The sequence below is a fragment of the Serinus canaria genome, chromosome 9 (genome assembly GCF_022539315.1).
Source record: "Serinus canaria isolate serCan28SL12 chromosome 9, serCan2020, whole genome shotgun sequence".
In the NCBI taxonomy this organism is placed as follows: domain Eukaryota; kingdom Metazoa; phylum Chordata; class Aves; order Passeriformes; family Fringillidae; genus Serinus; species Serinus canaria.
The window spans coordinates 8,128,379-8,148,891 of record NC_066323.1 but is presented as its reverse complement, the minus strand read 5'-3'; the positions used below and the strand labels follow the sequence as shown (position 1 = coordinate 8,148,891).

The window sequence follows — 20,513 nt, the reverse complement described above, 5'->3', positions numbered from 1 at the left end:
TTTCCTCCATCAGAAGCCAGGGCTATGGATGGACACAAAGTGAAGCTGTGCAGCAGATGATACTTAGCAATGAAAATACTTTCCCTCTGGGCTCATTCCTGTATCTGGCAGAAAAACACAGCAAAGACATTTGCCGGTGTAGCAGTGCCAGACAACAATCTCTTCAAGCAGAAGTAGCTCTCTTCAACAAGGAGCATATCACAGCTTACAGCCCAAGGTGAAAGCCCAGCAGACCCACTGCTCTCACCCACCCTCTGCCCAGCACAACAACCCTGTGAAGTTCAGGGCTGGGCTCGTGGCCTCCCACCCCCTGGAGCAGGGTGACATCACCTCGCTGTGTTTGCATTGCACCCACCACAAGTGCAGCAACTCCCAACCAGACCCATCAGTGCTACTGGACACAGACAAAACCAGGGATGTTCGAGACAATCAAACAGCAGATGCAGCAGAAATGAATTAATTTACATTTGAACAAAAGCAAAAGCCAATGGGAGGTTAAAGACAACAAGCTTTGAAGACAGAGTTGAAGAAATGGTACATTTTCACTGCATATCGTGGATCTGAGAAATGACTCAAAGCCATCTGAGATGTAAACAGTCACTGTCAAGGAGTTTATCTTACTATCTAGGCTGTGACTCTTCAAGGCTAGCTTTACAGTTCTCCTTAATACACACATCATGGAGACTTCTGCAGCATCTTACCACCTATCTGACTGGCTGAACACTTCTGTACTTTCTCTTACACAGACAAGTGCTGAAGCTTTATTTGTGCAAAGACTGCTTTTTGTCTATAGGGACAGGCTGATAATGACAGCCAGAGAAATGCTAACAGAACAAACTTTATTAGCAACTTGGACTATTTAAAAAAAGGGGTCTTCACAAATTAAAGCTGTAGATGAGTTTAGCCACCCTAAAATGTGGTATCCAGTATTACACAGCCACAACAGGGACAATGGAACTATCAAATACATTCTAGCTGTTCTTTTTATGGCATTGATTTTTTTTTTGATACATTCAAAGCATTATTGCATCAGAAAACATACCATGCATCTTTATTTTTCCAGACAAATTCACCTGTATTTGTCATTTCTAGCTACACCTCACAGGTGCCCCAAATCTACCGTTTCATGGGTTTAGTTGCATGCTTTGCCTATATGCATGCTGAAATAATAAATATTAAATACAGGAAAGAACATAAGAGAACCAAACTGACATTAGGAATAGTCTATGGCAGCTCTGGTATGTTCTGCCAGTTAAAGAACTTTGCAAAAGATTGAGGTAACAACAGTGGCCACACCACTCAGCTGAGAATCGCTCCAAATTCATGGAAATTTTCAGAAATTCAAGTACACAAACACCAGCTGCAACTTGTCAGAAATGCCAGAGAAATTAGGTTGGCTGCATTTTATTAGTCTATTAGCTGGCGTTCACACAGCTCCTTGTAAATCCTTTTTCTCACTCGGGGCATATCTTCCTGGGAGAACTGAAAAGGCTGGTCTAAGGCGAGGCACTTGCAGTACTGGGGAAAAGGAAAAGGCTTGGTTGAAAAAAAGGACATTTACTACATGAATAACATAGGCCACTGATTTTTACATAGGAATACTCTTACCTGGAGCACAAAAACCCCACAGTCACTGTCATTTTTCTGTTGTGGAATGCACTGAAAGAAAAAGAAACAACCAGAGACATGTCAGATCTTTATCCTTTTACTTAGTTAGATCATTTCATTCTCTCTGCTTAATGTCCTAAAGCAGATTCAGCATAAGGATCAGTTGTCTCATGCTCAGAGATAGCTGTTCTGCAGCACCAGAAACTGGAGTTGTAATTACTTGTTCTCATCCCAAACTTTGCAAGGTGACACTCAACACCTTGTTAGAATAACACCTAATATTTAGAAAAATATATAGTGTAGGACAGAAAATAAATTACAGTCTTTCTTTCAAGTTTATTTTCTTTTAGTGACCTACAGAGAACAGCTTCTCAATTAGTTTAAATAAATGTTTGTACAGCATTATCTACTTTACACAGGACAAAACTATATCAGCAAAGTCACACAGGCCTGGAGGAAGATTACTCTCAGCATCCATGCTACCAGCAGTGGCTTTCCTCCCCCAGCCACACCAAAGGGTTTCAAAGAACATGACAAATGGCTCATCACTAGGCAACAGGACTGAGCAAGGCAGTCTCAAATGATAACTTTCAACCTTCATTATTTTCTCAAACATGCTCAATTTTGATATGCAGAGCTAAAAAGTCCCAATCACTAGTGCTATTATGTCTCTGGCACTTGAAAAGGCAAAGTAATTGTTTTTTCTCAACTCCCAGATCTTCTGCCTCACAGAATGCAGGAGGATGAACTGACTGCACAGGTTGTGCATGAGTGCAGAGAAGAATCATTTTATCATTGCATCAGCATCTAAAAATAAATCTGTGCAAGGAGGGAGCTGTTGGAAGTATGTCTAGTGTGCAATGACCTGTTTTATATCTTTGCAGCCATTATGGGATGGCTACGTAAATTACATATTCCCTCATTTACACTACACACAAGTTATTCCCTTTTATTGTTGCCAGACTTTGTTTACTTGTGATCAAACGCAATGTGCCACAAACAGCCCTGGAGACCAAAGCCCTCTATCCATAGCAAACATAAAATATCAGCAGTAGCAACACCAGCCTTCCCTCCCTCACCAAAGCCCATCCATTCAGAACAGCCCTTTCAGGAGAAGGGGGGCAGCTGAGTGTCCAGCTCAGACAGTCCTTGACCTTGTGTCAATATGGACACCAGCTGCAGGTTTTGCTGTGCACACATTTAATTGTTCAGAGAAAGGCTCAGATCATCAAGCCACTTGCAGAAAGTGCTAAAGCCCTGGTGGGACTCGAATGACCAACAGAGCTGGAATTCCAATGCATAACTACCTGCATCTCTCCCAGCACCCTCCATGTGGGCAGCATAAACCCATTTAGTACTTGTACAAATATATGAATTTAGAAGCAGCTTCATGAAATCTTCCACAAAGTCAGACCCCAGGGCTCAAAGTGCTGTCATTTACCTTTGTCACAGCAGTCTGCCAACCCTGAAGGAACTCGGGGCGATTCTTCTCTTTTGCTTCAGTCAGCAAATACTTTCGAATGTTCTTCAAAGAAGAAAGGGAAAAAAAAGCAACATTATTCACCAACTAAAGAACAGGAGAGAAACACTGACTGCTTGGTTGGCATTCTTTTGACAATGAGGACAAATTTCAGGTGAGCATTAGGAGTTGAGCTAAAATCTAGAGGTAAAGAAATGAACTCTGGTGGGTACTGTGCCTTCTACCATCAAGGCTCATTTTAGTCTATCAAAGGGAGCTCTAACACCCCTCAGCCACACTGTACACTGCTGTACTTCATACCAGACTAGCTGTGGCACCCAGGCACAAGGTCAAGAGTGCTCCCAGACATGCACAGAAAAACAGAGCAGCCTGGCATGTGTTCTTTCCTGGCTGACACCAAGGCCCTTACGTTCAGTATGACCACATTTTCCTGCTGGAATCTCAATACAAAATGCTCGAGTTCTGCAGCTAATCAACAAAGCTCCAGGGAGAGCTTTAGTGACATACAGGGAAAAAAACCAGGCTGACACAAGCGAAGAGAAGGAAGCAAGATAAATGAGACTATGGTCTTGGGTTAAGCAAATCCTACTTCTCTGTAAACAGGCTGGGAATTTACAGCACAATTTAAACACTGAAGTACACAAATATTCACCTTAGTGTATGGATCACAGTGAATTTTGGGGTATTGCTCCCCTCCTACCCCTAGAACAGGCAGAAATAAAATTTCCTCATGTCTGTGAGACATTCAGGTGCAAATGCCTTGCCTGGAATGGGATGGGAGAGATCAGGTTGCAAAACTGCAGGAGAGACTGTAGGGCTGCTGACAGGGATGGCTGGTTCATGCTGCACGTTCACAAGCTAGAGAGCATGAGATCTCTCGCTCCCAGGACAAACATTAGCTTCATCCTCAGCAAATGCCAGCAGGCAAACTATCTTCATTCAGAAGTCCTGGCTGGGAACTCTCCTGGGTACAATAATTACTACTCTTCTGTAAGCCAACAACTACACACAGTTAAAAGTAGAGGGCTTGCATCAAGCAAGCAATTAAGTTGACAAAATTAGCTTTTGTAAGAGGGTCATTACAATTTGCTAAGCCCAGCAAAAAGTTCCTGGCTGTTCTTTATCAGGAAGACTGATAATTTAACTCCAGTGTTCAGGTTGCAGTTCTGAAAAGTTGCTGGGTTCTAACCAGAGGCAAACACCCCATTTCAATGCAGGACAAGGAAAAAGGCAACACACTGTTAATAGCACAGTAACACATAAACCCCATCGGGCAACACTACGGCATCTTCAGTCCTGCGCTCTCACCCAGGCAACCTATCCCCTAAAGGACTACAATTTATCATTTATCCTAAACACAAGCCCCTTAACAGATGAAAGAAGTGCCCTCACTCTCCTTGGGGTCCTTCTGCTTCCCCATGGCACTGGGCTTTGAGCTTCTGCTTTTTGTGGGAGTGCCAAGTCAGAGCCACCAAAGCTGTGCTGATTACACGGTCAGGCTAATTGGGCAATAGGCAGTCTGACCTCAGCTCCCAGCTCTGCTGTGACCCTCGAGCTCTGTGCTTCAGACTCCTCAGCAGGACAGGCTGATTCTCATTTCATACACAGCAAAACAATGACAGACATACCCCATTTAAAGTTTATGGCTGAACAGAAACAAAGGGGGAGTGTTTCCTTTAAGAAAACAGTTCAGACTTTGCAGACACAGCTGTCACTCTTACCTCTACACAAAACTTAAAATGAATGCCTTGGGAATCATAAAATGAAATAATTCGACTGGGGATGTTCACAGTAATGAGGGACCAGTGGACTTCCAGGTGAATAGGAATTAACAAGAGAGTCTTCTTAAACAAGTCCACCTGGAAAAAAGAACATATATTACAGAGAGTTCCATAGGCAGAATATAGCATAGCCAGAGATAATTGTATCCAAGTTTCCTTTCTGCCACTCCATAACTGAAATCTTCTTCTGCCCCTTCCACTCTTTCACCACATTCTTCATGTTTACCTAATACGCAACTTATTAGCAGGCACAGAAATACAGTAACCTTCTACAGTATCAGAATTAATCACTACTGTATTTGTGACGAAATCCTGCTCATGCTGCACTGCAACATCTGTGTTGAAGTGGGATTTCTTAGGTAATGATGGCAATATAATTGAGCCTCAGTTTAGGTTAGCTCCTCATCAATTCAGTAATGACACTTGTCCAGTGTGAGCACCACTCATTTCTATCAGAGGTGCTGATAAAAATGAGTAAGAGACAGACTTTGGGGCTGTTGAGAAGCTCAACACAAGGTAGCAATGTGCATTCACAGCCCAGAAAACCAACTGCATGCTGGGCTGCTTCACAAGCAGTGAGGCCAGCAGGTCAGGGAGGAGATTGTGCCCTTCTACTGCTCTCACAGGAGACCACACCTGAAGTGCTGCGTCCAGCTCTGAGGCCCCATACATAAGAAGGAGGTGGACCTGTTGGATCAGGTCCAGACGAAGCCAAAAAGATGTTCAGAGGCCTGGAGTACCTCTGCTATGGAGACAGCCTGAGGGAGTTTGGGCTGTTCAGTCTGGAGAAGAGAAGGCTCTGTAGAGAATTTACAGCACCCTCTAGTACCTAAAGCACTACAACAAAGCTGGAGATGGACTTTGGACAAGGGCACGGAGTGACAGGACAAGAGGGAATGGCTTTAAACTGACAGAGGACAGGCTTAGATTAGATGGAAGAAAGAAATTCTTCCCTGTGACAGTGGTGAGACATAGGCACAGGTTGCCGAGAGAAGCTGTGGCTGCCCCACCCCTGGAAGTATTCAAGGCCAGGCTGAATGGAGCTTGGAGCAACCTGGGATAGTGGAAGGTGTCCCTGCCCATGGCAGAGAGGCAGAACTGGATGATCTGTAAGGTCTCTTCCAACCCAAATCATTCCATGATTCTGTGAAGAGGCTGTAATTACAAACACCCCACAAAACCAGCAAGTTTGTAGTTTGACCCCTTCTGCTCCAACACAGGCTTTGAGACTTGCCAGAGGAAAACAGAGGAGTGCAGGATGCTTTGGTGAACAGAGGAAAGGAGGGCAAGAAGGTAGAGCAGATTCATCCTTTCTCAAAGGTAGCTTTGTAGCAGATGTACTGTGGTCGCAGGCAAGCAAACAAGGGAAAAGGTCCTGAAGTACAGAACGAGTAGATCAGATGCAACACCCCCCGTGTCTGTATGGCAGATGAGCCCTTATGCTTTTGGAAGCCAGCCAAGCCCAGGCCTTTCATGATCTTCCTTCTCTTAGCTCCTCTTGAAAGAAGTGCCTAATTACTGGGGTTTTGGTGGCACAGTCCAGAAAATAAGCAAAAATAGAATCCTGAACTAAATGAACTCATCCTGTGGGAAGATTTCTAAGCTTTTTTCCTGTTTTTTAAGCACTGTGCAATTTGAACAGTACATAATTGCAACACGACTGGCAAGGGCAGTTCTTTTGTAGGAAAGAAAAGTCTATTTCTTGAGTAACAATGGGAAGTCAAGAGACAAAAAGGTGTGGGCATTCACAGCAGTTATCAGCTGAGCCTGGCTCACAACAGTCCTTTGATTGTGACAAGCATGGACCCTGCTCCCACCTGCAGAAACTGCTTCCTGACCGGATTACAGCACATTCACTACACACCAATCCATCACTCCTGGAGAGAAGCACAGGGATGTCAGCCAGCAGCAAGCTGAGACCACAAAGGAAAACTGGAATAGGAGAAATGAACTACATCTTCTGTGATGTCCAGCCACAGCAGAGCCACACAAAACTCAAGGGTCCTCATGTGGCCCTAGCTGTAGGATTACTGCAGGTGTGCAATCCTGCAGCAGAAGAGTAGAAACAGGCAGCCAAAAGTTTGTCTTTAGTTACAAACTGATGTACAGGAAGAGTGGTGGCAACCCTGATTCACTTCATCATGAGAGCAGAGTCAGCTCTGTGTGATGACAGTGAACCAGGAGTGCCAGTGTGATGGGTGATCAGAAGGGACAGACACTAACAGGAACTCTGAAACCACTGCAGCCAGAGCCAGCAAGGATATCCTGTATCCCAGGAGAAAACATTTACAAAACATGGTGCTATACTCTGGTGTGTTTAAAGAGCAGAAACAAATTCCCCTTAATTGCACATTGCAGGATGAAGGAGTCTACAGAATCCTTCCCATAGAAACTGCTTAGTTCTCATTCTTGCTTGAGAGATTCTTTAGGAATTTAAGTGTAAATATCTAAAAATTGTCCTGTCTCATCAGGTACCTCTCAACAGCAACAGCAATACAGATCCTGCTTCCAGAATCTGCCTTAATTTCAGGGGTTTTTACAAAACTTGCGTTGCTGGAGAAAAGGAATGTTTAAAAAATAATATGTGGGAATATTAAGCACCAATATTCCATCTCACTTTAAAGAGATTTTTAATAAATTATATGAATAGATTTTATATTTGGATAATGAGTTCATCTCTAGCATTTCACAGATGTGTGCTATTTAAGTACGTCTGCAGAAAGATCATACATTCAAACATGGCCTTTGATTAGTCTTGCCTCATCTCCCATATTAGAAAGGACAAATGTTCATAGAAAAAAAAAGAGAGTATTTCTTTTTGCATTAGCTATCCCTGAAAATATCACACCCATGATCTGGTGTGGGTTCTGGAAAGCAAGGTGAATTTTGCTCATGTCAAGAAAACAGCAGTCCAGCTTACTAACCATGGGTCTCTTTTTTGCTTTCTAGTACCTGGTATATGTTACTTGGAGTAACAATTTGATTTTGTCAAAGAATACCAAGATGAGATAAAAGGAAGAAGCAGAATTAAGTCTGCTCTCCTGTAGATTAGTGTACCTGGCACTGTCAGGAGCAGTAAGAGACATTTCTTGCAGTTAAATTAACAACTTGCATGAACATACACAAAGAGATAACCTCCCACTGAAGATTTAGCCATTCCAAGTACAACATACCCGTACTAACTTGAATAGTGCCACACTACTATTTTCATCAAGCCCTTCCCACTTTGTAGAGCTCCTCTGCTAACCCATCCTTTGCAAATAAGACACGGTAACCCAGCTCCAAGCTAGTGCCTGAGCCCAGCCCAGCAGAACCCCAGCACTGATGACAGCATGCTAAAGGTACCTTTTTAGTCCATCGTTTTACCCCATTATATCCTTTGGTTACGAGCTGTCTATGAAAAAAGCTGTTAAAGAAATGAACCTAAAAAGAGAGAGAGTGGAGCAATGAGCACAGAAATTTTCATGCACAGTCATTCCCCTTCCCCCAGGATAATTTATACAAAACAACTTGTAATGAGGCAATATTTAATGTAGGTTTAGAAACAGAACCCCAGTAGGGACAAACAGAGGCTTTGCCAAGCCTCAACTCTTACTGTTCTTCAGCAAGCTAATAAAATAAGCCTCCTCTCCCTACAATATATCATGTGAGCCACTGCAGCATTTATATTTACATTTTTGTATCTCCAGGCATATCATGTTTAATTTTTTTGTTGGGGACAGACTTGGGAGAAAAACCAGGACAAGGAGTTAGTTTTTGTTCTTCTTTACAGGGAAGAGAACACTGGACTAGAAACGCAGGGGTGGTGGAGAAGGGAGCAACTTCTGGCTTTAGTTGCTGGAAGCTGAGACTCAGAAAAAGAAAATTGATCAAACCAGTTATGAGATTCAGTCCAACAACATTGTCTTTGGCATTCAACTCTTATGACATGAACAATATTCTGCTACTGAGAAGTATTTTTAAGGTATGACCGATCCATTTGGAAAGTGAAAATCAACATTTATGACAAAAAAATGTAGGCTTATGCAAAAAAAAAAAAAAATTAGCTCCAAGTTCACACTATTATTCCCTGTGCTTCACTTCTGGCAATTATACTAACAGATTAATAAAAATAGAAACCTGCAACATCTGTTTTTAATAATTCTGCTGGTGTAGAGGTGGTAGGAGGCTTGAGCTGTTACTCGAAAAAAAAAGTTAGAAAATTCAGCATCTGAGAACACAGTCTAATAGCCATTAGCTATGCCAACAGACTTCAAAACCACATTCTGAGGTACCAGCACAAAATCTCCCATGAGGATTTCAATTATGCACTAGGAAGAAAAAGCAGACACAAGCAAACAGATACAATCTCCAATACCCCTAGCCTAGCACACTCAGGAAATACGGAGAATACTAATGAAGAATCACCATCACCTCCAATCAAAGCAACAACGCTCTTTCTTCAGAGCTTGAAGATTTTAAGAGTTACATTGTGCAGAGCTCATCTGAAAATGGCTTTGTTTGGTTCTTCCTTTGTGGTCTCACCTGAAAACTGTTCTGTCCCTAAACAGATGGGTTTTTATAATTGTCACTGCTGCAAATATAGTCACAAAATGGGGAGGGGGGGAGGGTTGTCATCTTGATTACTTTTTTTCGCTTTCTTTCTCTCAAATGCCACCAACAGTCAGGAACTGCAGTTGCAAAGCTGTAAGCACTCTGAGGAGGATGCACAAAACAGAGTCCTGCAGAGTCAATACTGCCAATGAACCAAGCAGCTCCACACAAATTCACATTCACCAGGCAGGCAGCTGACACAGCTTGAGCTGCCACAGCCCCCACAGCTATGAGGTGGGCGGGAGGGTGAGTGCAAGCAGCACATGTGCATGGTTCAGATGCTAACACTCATGGTCTGTCATCTCAGCAGAAATCCATCTTCATCAGAAATTTCAGCTGAAACACCAGGCTGCTGAGCATAGGCATGAATACAGCACTTTAGAAGCAGATAAGCTAGAAACAGAAACTTCCAGGGAAGTAAGGAGAGTGGGATGGGCCAAAACAGGGCACGTGTCTTCTACAGGTGCATCATTGACACCAGGCTACCACAAAGAGCACCTGCAGGGCTAATACAGTCAGTTCTTGAAACAGGAGCAACAGCACTGAAAAGGGAAAAGGAAAGGTAGAAAATTTAAGCAGCACATAGCAAAAAATTATATGGGAACCACTCGTTCCATTATAATTTGTTGGCCATCGTTGAGTTGAATCCTGATTCTATGCCTGAAGTGTGCAAAGTTTCACCCTCCCCTCTCCATCTCTCATTAGGTACATTTGTGTAATAACAAAACTCCCTCACCTTTTCAGGGACTGCATCCATTACGAGTTCACCATACATGTTAATTATCTGGAAGAGTTAGTTAATAGTTAAATACATGCATCACAATTTTTTAAGACCCAAATTCACAAGTGCCCATAAAACACTGGCCCCTACCCACTTATATCAGCAATATGGAGAGGAGACTTAAGAGCCACATTGTCTGAAGGACAAGAACTCTGCAACTAATAGTGGTCATCCTGGAGAGAGACTGTAACTTGCTGCTTGAAGTCTGCCTCAATCTTAAATGCAGTTTAATTCAATTTAAATCTACTGGTGCATGCCCTGGGCTCTGCAGCCTTCCTGGTTTTTAGGCTGTGGGCCACGGCTTGCTGTTTCACTCTGTCGTTCTTTCAATCTGCTCAACCTCAGGATGGGAAGAGTTACTAAAACCTGTATGAGTAGCCACTACTTTATCAAAATAGTACAACATCATTTGTTCAAAAAGAAACAGTGTAATTGTGACACCTCCCAGCTTCCAGACTTACTGCACCTGTAAAAGCTGCCCACCACTCCTTTTTCTTGTGAAGTGTAAAGTAAGGGTAGCCCACCTGTAATGCCAGCAGAAGGTGTACAACTGGCATTCTAATATAAATGGGCTAAAAAGGGTTAGGGAAACACATAAACACCAAGCATCTCTGACCTGGTCATTCAGCCAGTTCTGGCCTTCCAGTGTAGCCAAATCATCCATATCTAGCATGTGCTTATTATAGAAGACCCGGAAATTGCAAGTGGAGGTTTTTGGATGTTTTTCTCGATACTTCATGATTTCTCTGGTGATAAAAGGTTTTCTAAAACAGGATTGAAAAGGTAGAGAAAAATAAAGTCAAGGTCATGTCAAATGGATTCCATTCTCCTAGTTGTTAGATGTACATCATGCAGAAGCAATGCAAGTGATTTTTGTTCTTTACCAGGTGTACAATGTGATACTGCTACACACCTATGGGAGAAATCTTCATTAAAGACTTCTTTTAATCTTCCCATGACATCTTTTTCACAGAGTGGTACTAAACTGCCATATTTCTTCATAACTTCATCTAGGAATCCTTTAAATATACCAGAAAAATTAAAGTGCAAACATATAAAAAGCTTCTGAGTTCACCAATCCAATAAAGCTCCCAGTTCTTACAGGTACAAGCAGCAGTCATTCTGCACCCAACCAACAAGCAGCACCACCACATGTGGCAAGCACATATTTAACAAAACTAAGCTCAAACTGGCAACATAAAATTAAAGTGGGGGTAGGGGAAGAAGGACAAAAATAAAAATGCATGAATCTGATCACTCAGCTACACAGGAAAAGATCACCCCCTCTTGCCATACACATACATATCTACAGCAAACTAATTATACCAGTGCTAGAGAAGAACCCATCCCCTTCCCTGCTTCAATTAGCATTTTAAATCATTTTACTGCAACGTGAAAAGCCATCAGCTCCTGCAACAGGTTTCATTAAGAAGCCAGTATCCTGTCCTTATGGCAGGCAGAATGACTCTCCTCAAATGCAGGCAGCTGGAGCTGGCAGGGTTTGCAGCCTGCTCAGTTCTGCTGCCACACCACAGTGAATGGAAAAGACACCAGACAGACTCCCAGCAACTTTAACTCCTCTACTCTTGTATCCCAGGGATGGCATTTAAGGTGACACAGACAGCCATGTCAGCCTGTCATTGCCCAGGAAAACACTGAGCAACCACACCTGAAAAACATATTAACTTGGAAATAATGAAGAGATGAATGCTGAAAGAATTGAAAAACCTAGGAAATAAATGTTTTTCTTTCTCAAACACAAGACTGGAACACTGGAGATAAAAATTCCACACAAGCATCCAAAACCACTCTGAGAATGAAAGAGAATGGAGAACAGGATTTCAACACTTGCTAGTAAACAAGAGAAAAAAGACCAAGTTGTCCAGCTCTCTGAAAATGAATTTTCAGATGCAACAGAAAACATGAGTTCTGTGTACAGAAAGCTGGATCTGAGATCAGAGTCCAGGAAAATTGCATTAATCCAAAGTCCAGGACTCTTCTGAGGCTGGGGTGTGATGGCAGAGCATCACTGGATAGGGCATTGTGTGCTTACTAAGGCTTTAAGAACATTTCCTGGAAACTTTCAAGATCAGAACAGGAAAAAGCAAGATGAGAGAAACATTGGACAGAAAAAGTGCCAGAAGAACAGCAGTAAGAATAAAAACCAAAGGAGAGAGACCAAGAAAAAAACCCAAAACAAAATGAGCTGAGAATAGCAGGGAAGATATAACAAGAAGTGTGAGAGAAGGAAGGGAGGAAGGATTGAAGAACAAGATCAAAGCCCAGGGAAGCATTCTTCATGGGAAAAGAACCTTCTTGCAACTCTGCCACACTTTTGCCTGACAATTTTTATCCCTTACATCTCAGTACACTGTGATAAGGAAGATGCTCCTCACTCTGGCTAGAAGTCTAGCTAGACAATGCATGGGGCTTATGAGCGTGCCTTATTCTGTTTTAATATGTAAAAATTTTAAAGGCTTTTTATTAATGCACAGAGGAAGGACTGTTCTTGTAATTACAACTAAGAGCAGCAGAGCTCCAGACCTCCAGCACTACTGACCTCACTTGGGCTGGTGTAACTCAAGGAAGAGAATACAAAGTTCAGCCCCGGGGCAAAATCAGATACCCATCATGAACAGGATTTACCATGGGGCTGTTTGATACCTAATAGCACTTCTGAATGCACTAAGCATTGCAGCCCATTAACGTCCGAGTTCAGCTGCTGCAGAGAAATTCAAAACCCAAGAGCAGCCCTAACACTTGCACCTCCTTCATGTTTCTACCCCAGGAACTCTTGCCAGGTCAGCACTATCTTTTAGGGTGCAGTTAATTATTAACAATACTCCTAAACACACAAGAACTCCCACAAGTAAAATTCTTCTTTACAGCTTTTCAGCTGGGAAAACTCAGAAGTACTATACTATCAGACCACAAAACATTAACCTTTGCCACCCTGATACAACCTAAGCTCTTGCCTGTCCATCTTTTTCTGATGGACAAACTTTAAAACTCCACTGCAGAAGTGATCTCTTCACTGGGTTACCAGAGCTTCTCTCCATTTCTCACACAGCATCTGGTCCTTGCTGGATCACATAAAGCCAGTCACCAAGATGCACATCCCACACTAACCTACAGATATGGATGTGGAGAGCTAACTCCTCTCTTGAGGTTCACTGTCTCCTTCTTCACGTTTTGCTTTAGAGAAATCAATCACAAAATTGAAGGAGAAACAGGTAGGCAGAAAAATCAGAGCATGTCAAACTTCAAACAATTCCTTTAACACTCACTGACACCAGCTCACAGTTTTAGGGACTCTAAAAAGCCAATTTCTCCAAAGGAAGATATCAGAACATCTCTGAAGCTACACTGATGATACAAGATGGCAAAACGTGTTAGCTTACTGCTCCTTACTCTGTGTGTAAAAAGCTGCTACACCTAAATAAGACACCAATTACTATTTTTATCATGCTTCTCTTCAGAGACACTATCGAATACTGCATGCTCAGCATAGCACAAAAAAACCCCAAAGACTTTTTGCTGAACCTTTGCTAAGACCAGTCTTTTAAAAAAAATATTGTCTCATAGGATTCATTAAGCTTACTCTATGGACAATTTGAGAGAAAACTAAGGGACAATGAACAGTATTTGGCTATTAAAACCCAAATTTAAGTGATTTAGTGAGCAAGAGAGGAGAGTATAAGAGCAAAAGGAAGCATTAGAATACCTAGGATTTTCAAAAACCAAATCAACAATTGTAAACCAGTTAAAAACCTGAACCTTTTGATTCCACATGATAAGACATTTAAAATTTCTATCAACAATCTCCTGCAGATTCCAATTAAGCTACATTGTAGTCTCTAAAACAAAATAATCTTAAAATAGCTTATCAGATAAACATTCATTTGTCCCTCCTTCATGCAGCTCTCCTCTTTGCAGCCTCATTTAATCAAATGTTATGCTAAGTGACCTTTACAATTCAGAGTAAGAAACCATTTTTATAAATGCATTAACACAATATGTAAACTCCACAACACATGCAGCAGTTTTCAGGAACTCCTGGATGCCCTAAGATATTTAAAAGGTATACCACAAAGCCACGCTGCCAACTGCTCATCAGCCACCCGGGAAGTTTTCTGACTGTTCCTTTTGCCTCCCTTCCGAGTTCCTGATTTCAGTCCTGTGCTTTCTGGTGAAGGCTCCTCCAGAGGACTTTTACAGTAAGGGTGATCTAGTAATTTTGAACTAAAAACATCCAAGTTTAAGGAGCCTTCTACTTCCATCTGGCTAGAGCTGTCCTCATTCTGCGTCAGCTCCATGGATAAAGGTCCATTTGCAAAATTATCACTGACATCAGAATCCTGCAAGGAGGATTGCAACAGCATCATTCCATCTACACCCACAACCTCCTTGGATTCTGCACCATCTTGATCTGAAACAGCGATTTCTTTTCCTGTCACAGAGACGACAACGTCAGAGCAATGATCCTCTGCAAGAGCCCCGTTGGTCTCCACCTGGTGCAGGGTTTCTGCCTCTGGAGAAGCTCTAACATGCAGTTCTGGTGGGACAGCATCCACAGTGCCACCGTGCCCTCTGGATTCTGGATCCTCAGAACACGGCTCAGCGGACACATCCTGCGTGTGGCAGATCTCAGGTGCACATATCTCATTCTCCGCTCCTAAAGATTTGGGTGTATTACTGTTCATATCTGATAAGCTGTACCGCTTCCAAAGACGCTTACTTTTAGATTTCCAGGAGGAAAACAAATTACACAATCCACCTTCAAAATCCCGCTGAAGCGTTTCCTGATGGTCCCTTGTAACTTTCTGCACCCACCTTCGCTTGATTTTTCTTAATTTGCAAGTCTTGCCTCTTGCTCGAAGTTTCGGGAATTTTATGATTCTATACCGAAACCTAACCATAGAAAGTTTCTTATGCATCATAAATAAAAATCTCTTTTTTACAGTATGATGGTTAAATTTGGACCTCTTTAGAGCTGTCAAGGGGCCACAAGTTCCATTCCACTCCCTTTGCAACAGCATTTCCTTTTATAGTTGTTTAAAACTACCAGGACTGTGTTGCCCTCATCATTATTGCTCTCCTCCACGCTATATACAAAACCACCTTTCTTTACAGGTAAGGCAGCACCTTCCAGCGAGCCACATGAGACATAATGGATATGGCCAGAGATGCTATTAAGAACAGCAACAGTTTCAAATTCTTCATTCAAGGGATCTTCACTCTGAAAGGATTCATTGTTGAGTTTCCTCACTGCTTCTCCAGACGAGCTTTTAGCTTCGTGATAGGGACAGGATCTTTTTGCTCTCAGTAGTTTTATAAGGAAAGCTGTATAATTCAACAGTAGGTTTTGGACAGGTTTATGCATTTAGAAGCACATCAGGAGCCCACCTGCTTTGGAGCTCAAGTGTCTTCCTTCTGCACTGCAGTATTCTGTACAGTTTGTTGTGATTTAAACTCACAAATAGCTGGGCACTCTGTCTTTTCTTCTAAGTTAGGAAAACTTGCTTTTTGAAGCAGTATTTCCCAAGCTTCCCAAAGCCAGTGGTCCATCTTCTAGACTGGGCCAACAGCTGACTTCTTTGCCAAAGCAAACGTCTTCTATGGTTTTTCATTTTTCTGCTGCATTATGATCTTCAAAAACAGCTGAAAGAATAAGGGAAATTAATTCAGAGTTATCTGGACTGTAACATAATAGCAAAACACTAAGGCACATCCCTCAGGCCACAAAATTCCCTATCTAAAATTCCCCCCCTCCTCCATTCACAACCCCACATTCCCGAAGACATTTTCACTTCCACCAAAAGGAAAAACAAGTAATAGTTGCAGCGTTTTGGTGTGTAAACAGGCCTTCCCTAGAGGTAGAGCAATAAAGAGGTAATTCCCACCCATCCCATGCTCCCCATATGTAATTCATGACTCTCTAGCCTGAGGTTAAACCTCTCTCCCTGCCTATGCCTAGGGCAAGCACAGTTAACCAGCTTGCCAAAAGGCTTTAGAAAAACAAAACTCTGAAGTCCAAGATATCAACAAGTGTGTGCAGGTACCATCAGCACTGTACAAAGGAGCACTTACTCTTGTGCAATAAACGTGAGCAGCCTCTGAAAACACTTCACAAGCTCAAACAATTTTCCTTTAAAGGAACAGCAAAACACAAACACCCACAGAAATTTTGATTCTCTGACTAGATAAAGAATGGCACAGTTTACTCCTGAAGTAATTGCTCTGTATTTACAGCAACACCTCACTCCGTATGACACCACCACCATCACTTCTATAATCGGTGTTTATCTTGGCATTTACAAAGCAGTGCCAAAGCAGCACAGCAGCTAATCATCCTAAAAACTCCTTTCCCCACTAAAAAACCTGCATCTCAAAGTGTTTAATAAGGATATATCTGAGACTACACAAGCGTGTAATGCCTGCATAGTAATATCTGTTTATCTTCATTACATAGCTAAAAATATTAATTAGAAGTCAGAAGAATTTAGAAAGGGGAAGGCAAAAGCAGCACACACAATATAGGATGCTTCATGCAAATTGCCCCAGCCTCACTATGTACATCTCATGTACTTTAAAGTTTGTACTTTCTCAAGTTCAGAAAAGGAGTTTGTCCTGCCCCTCTATCATAATTATTCTGACTTACAGACTATTATAGCAAGTTTTGCCTTAGCTATGTCTGTCCTAATCATTACACGTAGGCATGTGTAGCTCAAAATAAAGGAGTCTAAAAATAAACATAAAACATTAACAACTGGACTTTTAAGGAAAGTATGAATGACACCTGCAAAATCAGGTATTCAAAGTCTGCTTCTTCTTCTATTTAAGAAGTACTTCTGCATTTTTCACTCTACTTATGTTAGACACAAACAGCAGTTGGGATTTTTTTATGTGTTTTTGGTTGGTTGGTTGTTGTTTTTTTAATTTTGTTTCATTTTTTGTTTTTGTGGAGGAGTGAGAGGGGAGTGCAAATGCAGAGAGGACAAAATAATAGAATTTATCACTTGGGTAAGATATTCCCATCACATAGAAAACTGCCCAGAATTCACTGGACCTACAGCATAGAAGGAAATCTGGCTACCTCCACTGATAGCACAGCTTAACAGTATAAAAGCACTGCAACAGGACCTAGCTCTTTTGTAACCCTCTGTTACCACAGAAGTCAGTTATCAGAAAAATCAGGACATAACATCTCGTCACACCAATTTTCTTGTACTTGCTTGTCTAGCACTTCCATATTTCTCTACCCTAGATGCAATTTACCCCTGCTTTTCCACTACAAACCCTTATGTGTCTGTCTGTTGTGAGCAGCACCTACAAAACATTCCTTGAGTGGCCTCGGTAAGCATCAGCCAAACCACAGGCTTGCTAGGACAGCTTTTTCCAGACACATTTCATCCAGGTAAAACAAACAAACCCAGGCAAATCTCAAAATTCTCAGTAGAGCCCTATACACAAGGGGCTTCTGCCAACACAGCAAGTGTTGAGCACTCCAAGGACAGCACAGCAGATGAAGGCAAGGGTTTAAGCTTCTCAGGCTCTGCAATAGGTGCCACATACCTGCTAGTTTTTAAGAACACTCCTGAACAATTTGGAGTCATCACCTTTCCCCTTGCTCTCTCACAGCCAAGCCCAAGAGTCTCCACAGACACTGCCTGAGATACAGGAAAAGGCTCTCTGAATGACCAGGGATTATGCAGGAGCTGAAATTCCTACAGCTGCTACTGCTATACCCAGAGATTGAACTCATGGGGAAAAACACTGCATCAGATTCTTGCAAAGGTAAGTCCTGGAAACAAAAAGCACCCAAGCCAAACCTGAATGGGGACAAGAATGATGCCACAGTTTCAACATAATAGCAACAGCAATGGAAATATTTACTCGTTGTCATGAAATCCAGTTTCTTAAAACTGCAGCAAAGGAAGACGTTAGGAAAACTACTCTACCTACCTGTTCTTCTGTCTAATTTTTAACTCAGACCATTAAAAAATGCTTTAATTATAACTTACAGGATTAAAAAGTATTTCATGTTTGTCTGTGATGTCCACACCAATTTTTCCACATTATACAATTTTTCTGTACAAAAAAGTTCCTCCCTAAAGTGTAAATAAAGTTTGAGTAGGTCATTTAATCCAAGCAAAGTTTTCTTGCCCTCCCCTCTCCCATTTCAAACATGATCTGTTTTGAGTCTGGATCCCCTTAAAGTGAAGGCCTCCAAAGAGCAGTTAATCCCAGACCTAAGAGCTAAAACAGTTCACTTTTCTAACAGCAGTGTTACTTAGAGTGACAAAAGATAATCCATATGCAAATACTTAATTCAAGATGCTGCTTGAAGAACTTACTTTCCACCAGTGCTACAGGAGTATCAGTGGGTCTACTTGTCACCATAAACCAGCAAGACAAGGGGGCAGCTTAGAAGTGCACTGCTAGAAAAGGAACCGAAGTAAGCAATGTAAAACCAAAAATAAAGCAAGCACTCCCCGAAGTTTAAGAACCTGAAGAGAAGTGAAATACGTGCCCCATTCATTAACTGAGATGAAAAACCTCTGAACTGAGGAACTTGGAGTTGTGTGGCTAGTCAGTGGAGGTAGCCAGGTTTCTGTGCTGCATGACTCCACAGGGATGCTGCCAGTACTACACCAGCAAACCTCAAAAAGCCCAAGATGTACACATCCGAAAGACCAAAAGTGAAATAAATTTACCGTAACTCACCCCTTTAGCTGTGTTTGACAAACCGTCTGCAAATGGTTAAATATTAAAAGGCACAATCTCTTTTGCACTGGACAAAGACAACCCCAGACTGTTACACCTCTGTATTAATGGCAGATTACAGATTTGCTTTATACTCGAATTTTTAAAAAATATGTTTGGGAACCACTCAGTTTTCAGAATGCTTATCCCAAGAGTTCTGGTAAGATACAATAAAAAGTATGTAGCAACTTGTCATCAAGCATGCACACTTATTCAGTGCACACACGCACACACACTCTGTATTTTCCTTAGATCAATCAGCAGATCACTCCATTTGCAACTTACAAGGCTGAAACTTGCATCACCTTCAGTGAAGTTGAGTACTGTAAAAGATACTTCACATTCACCTTTCACCCATTATAAGCCTCTTAGTTTAACCACTCATTAGTCCTTGGCAGTCCTATTTATTTTTGACAGTTTTACAGACCCCAAGTTCTAACTGAAAAGCACACAAATGGGGAAAGCAATCCCAGCAAATGCTGCTGACAGAATGCTACCAAAGGTTTCAAGCTGACACCTGAACTGTCAGACCACAGAAACCTTTTGTCCACACAAGTGCAGAACAAACCCACAGTACTGCAGAAGAGCTCTCCTTCCTGCTGAGATCAGCACAAGCCATCCAGAGCTATGTCAGGGTGCCCAGTGGGTCAAGAGACACATGGAAATCCTTCTGTTAAAGAAGCTTGTTTCTAAGAGCATCAGTAATGTAAATAAAGTGAACAGCTGCAAGAACGTGACCTTGTGCAGGCAGGAGTAGCTCAGGCATCACCTGCTCCCGTGGGAGGCAGTTCTTACAACATCCAGAGCTCAGCCTTTCCCAGTGGAGGTCTGGGCAGCTCCCAAGGACAGGAGGAAAGAGAAAGCCAGCCCAGAGACTATGGTGTGCAGCTGAGATATGCTGGGCAAGAAGATGCCCTCCCTCCACCAAGCAGGATCCAAAACTGGAGAGAGAGAGAGGAAGCTGGAGAAGAGTGTCTCTATTTAAACCACCACGTGGCCAGAGCTAAGCTGATAAGGTCAGGAAGTCTGAAATTACTCAATTAGCACATGCAAAAGCAGACTCACAGCACTGGCAACCATCCTCTCTTCTCTTTCTTTTTTGACCAGCACAGTTCTGTGAACTGTTAAGCAAACATTTTGTCCCAGAAGTGAAGCAAGCCCTAGGGAAAGGCACTTTGACACAACATAACTCATTAGCACAAGACCATACAGAAATAGCCAAAGTCCAAAGTTACTGACTCAGAGGAACACAGCAGGACATGCAACTGGTGACCTCATGGTCACACTGCAAAGTTTCAACTCCTACAGCTACCACGGATTCTTCTCTCAACCAACACTTCTGGGAACTCACAGTCTCACCTAGCTGGCTACACAACTACTGGATTTATTTCTGGCAAGATGATAGAATTTACTTACAGAAATATCCTCCTTTAGGCTAAACCAGATTAATGGAGATATATGTATTAGGTAACAGAACTTTTAAGAGACATACTATCACAAATCA

General features: G+C 42.1%; 1 protein-coding gene across 3 annotated transcripts; it reads right to left on the bottom strand.

Annotated features, from left to right (window-relative positions):
* Positions 1-441: 441 nt before the first annotated feature.
* SENP5 (SUMO specific peptidase 5) lies at positions 442-18,676 on the bottom strand. Of its 3 annotated transcripts, XM_050977837.1 has the most exons (11): positions 18,601-18,673; positions 17,819-17,913; positions 15,650-15,904; positions 11,157-11,262; positions 10,860-11,007; positions 10,199-10,246; positions 8,215-8,292; positions 4,810-4,947; positions 3,050-3,133; positions 1,609-1,659; positions 442-1,518 (listed from the first exon to the last, which is right to left on the bottom strand). In XM_050977837.1, exons 4-11 carry the CDS (start codon positions 11,243-11,245, stop codon positions 1,408-1,410), a joined length of 747 nt encoding a protein of 248 aa, XP_050833794.1. In that variant the 5' UTR covers positions 11,246-11,262; positions 15,650-15,904; positions 17,819-17,913; positions 18,601-18,673; the 3' UTR covers positions 442-1,407. The 3 variants fall into 3 exon arrangements, with proteins under 3 accessions (XP_050833794.1, XP_050833795.1, XP_030082769.1); XM_050977838.1 differs by lacking the exon at positions 11,157-11,262 and having other exon boundaries at positions 18,601-18,676; XM_030226909.2 differs by lacking the exons at positions 15,650-15,904; positions 17,819-17,913; positions 18,601-18,673 and adding an exon at positions 14,331-15,414.
* Positions 18,677-20,513: the final 1,837 nt, after the last annotated feature.

Excerpts from the sequence above, each read along its gene's own strand:
- SENP5 (XM_030226909.2), bottom strand. The coding sequence starts at position 15,282 with ATGCTGTTGCAAAGGGAGTGGAATGGAACTTGTGGCCCCTTGACAGCT. Across the intron at positions 11,263-14,330 it reads GTTGGCAGCGTGGCTTTGTG|GATTCCTAGATGAAGTTATG; the intron begins GTATACCTTTTA and ends GTATATTTAAAG. Across the intron at positions 1,660-3,049 it reads GGCAGACTGCTGTGACAAAG|TGCATTCCACAACAGAAAAA; the intron begins GTAAATGACAGC and ends TTTTTCTTTCAG.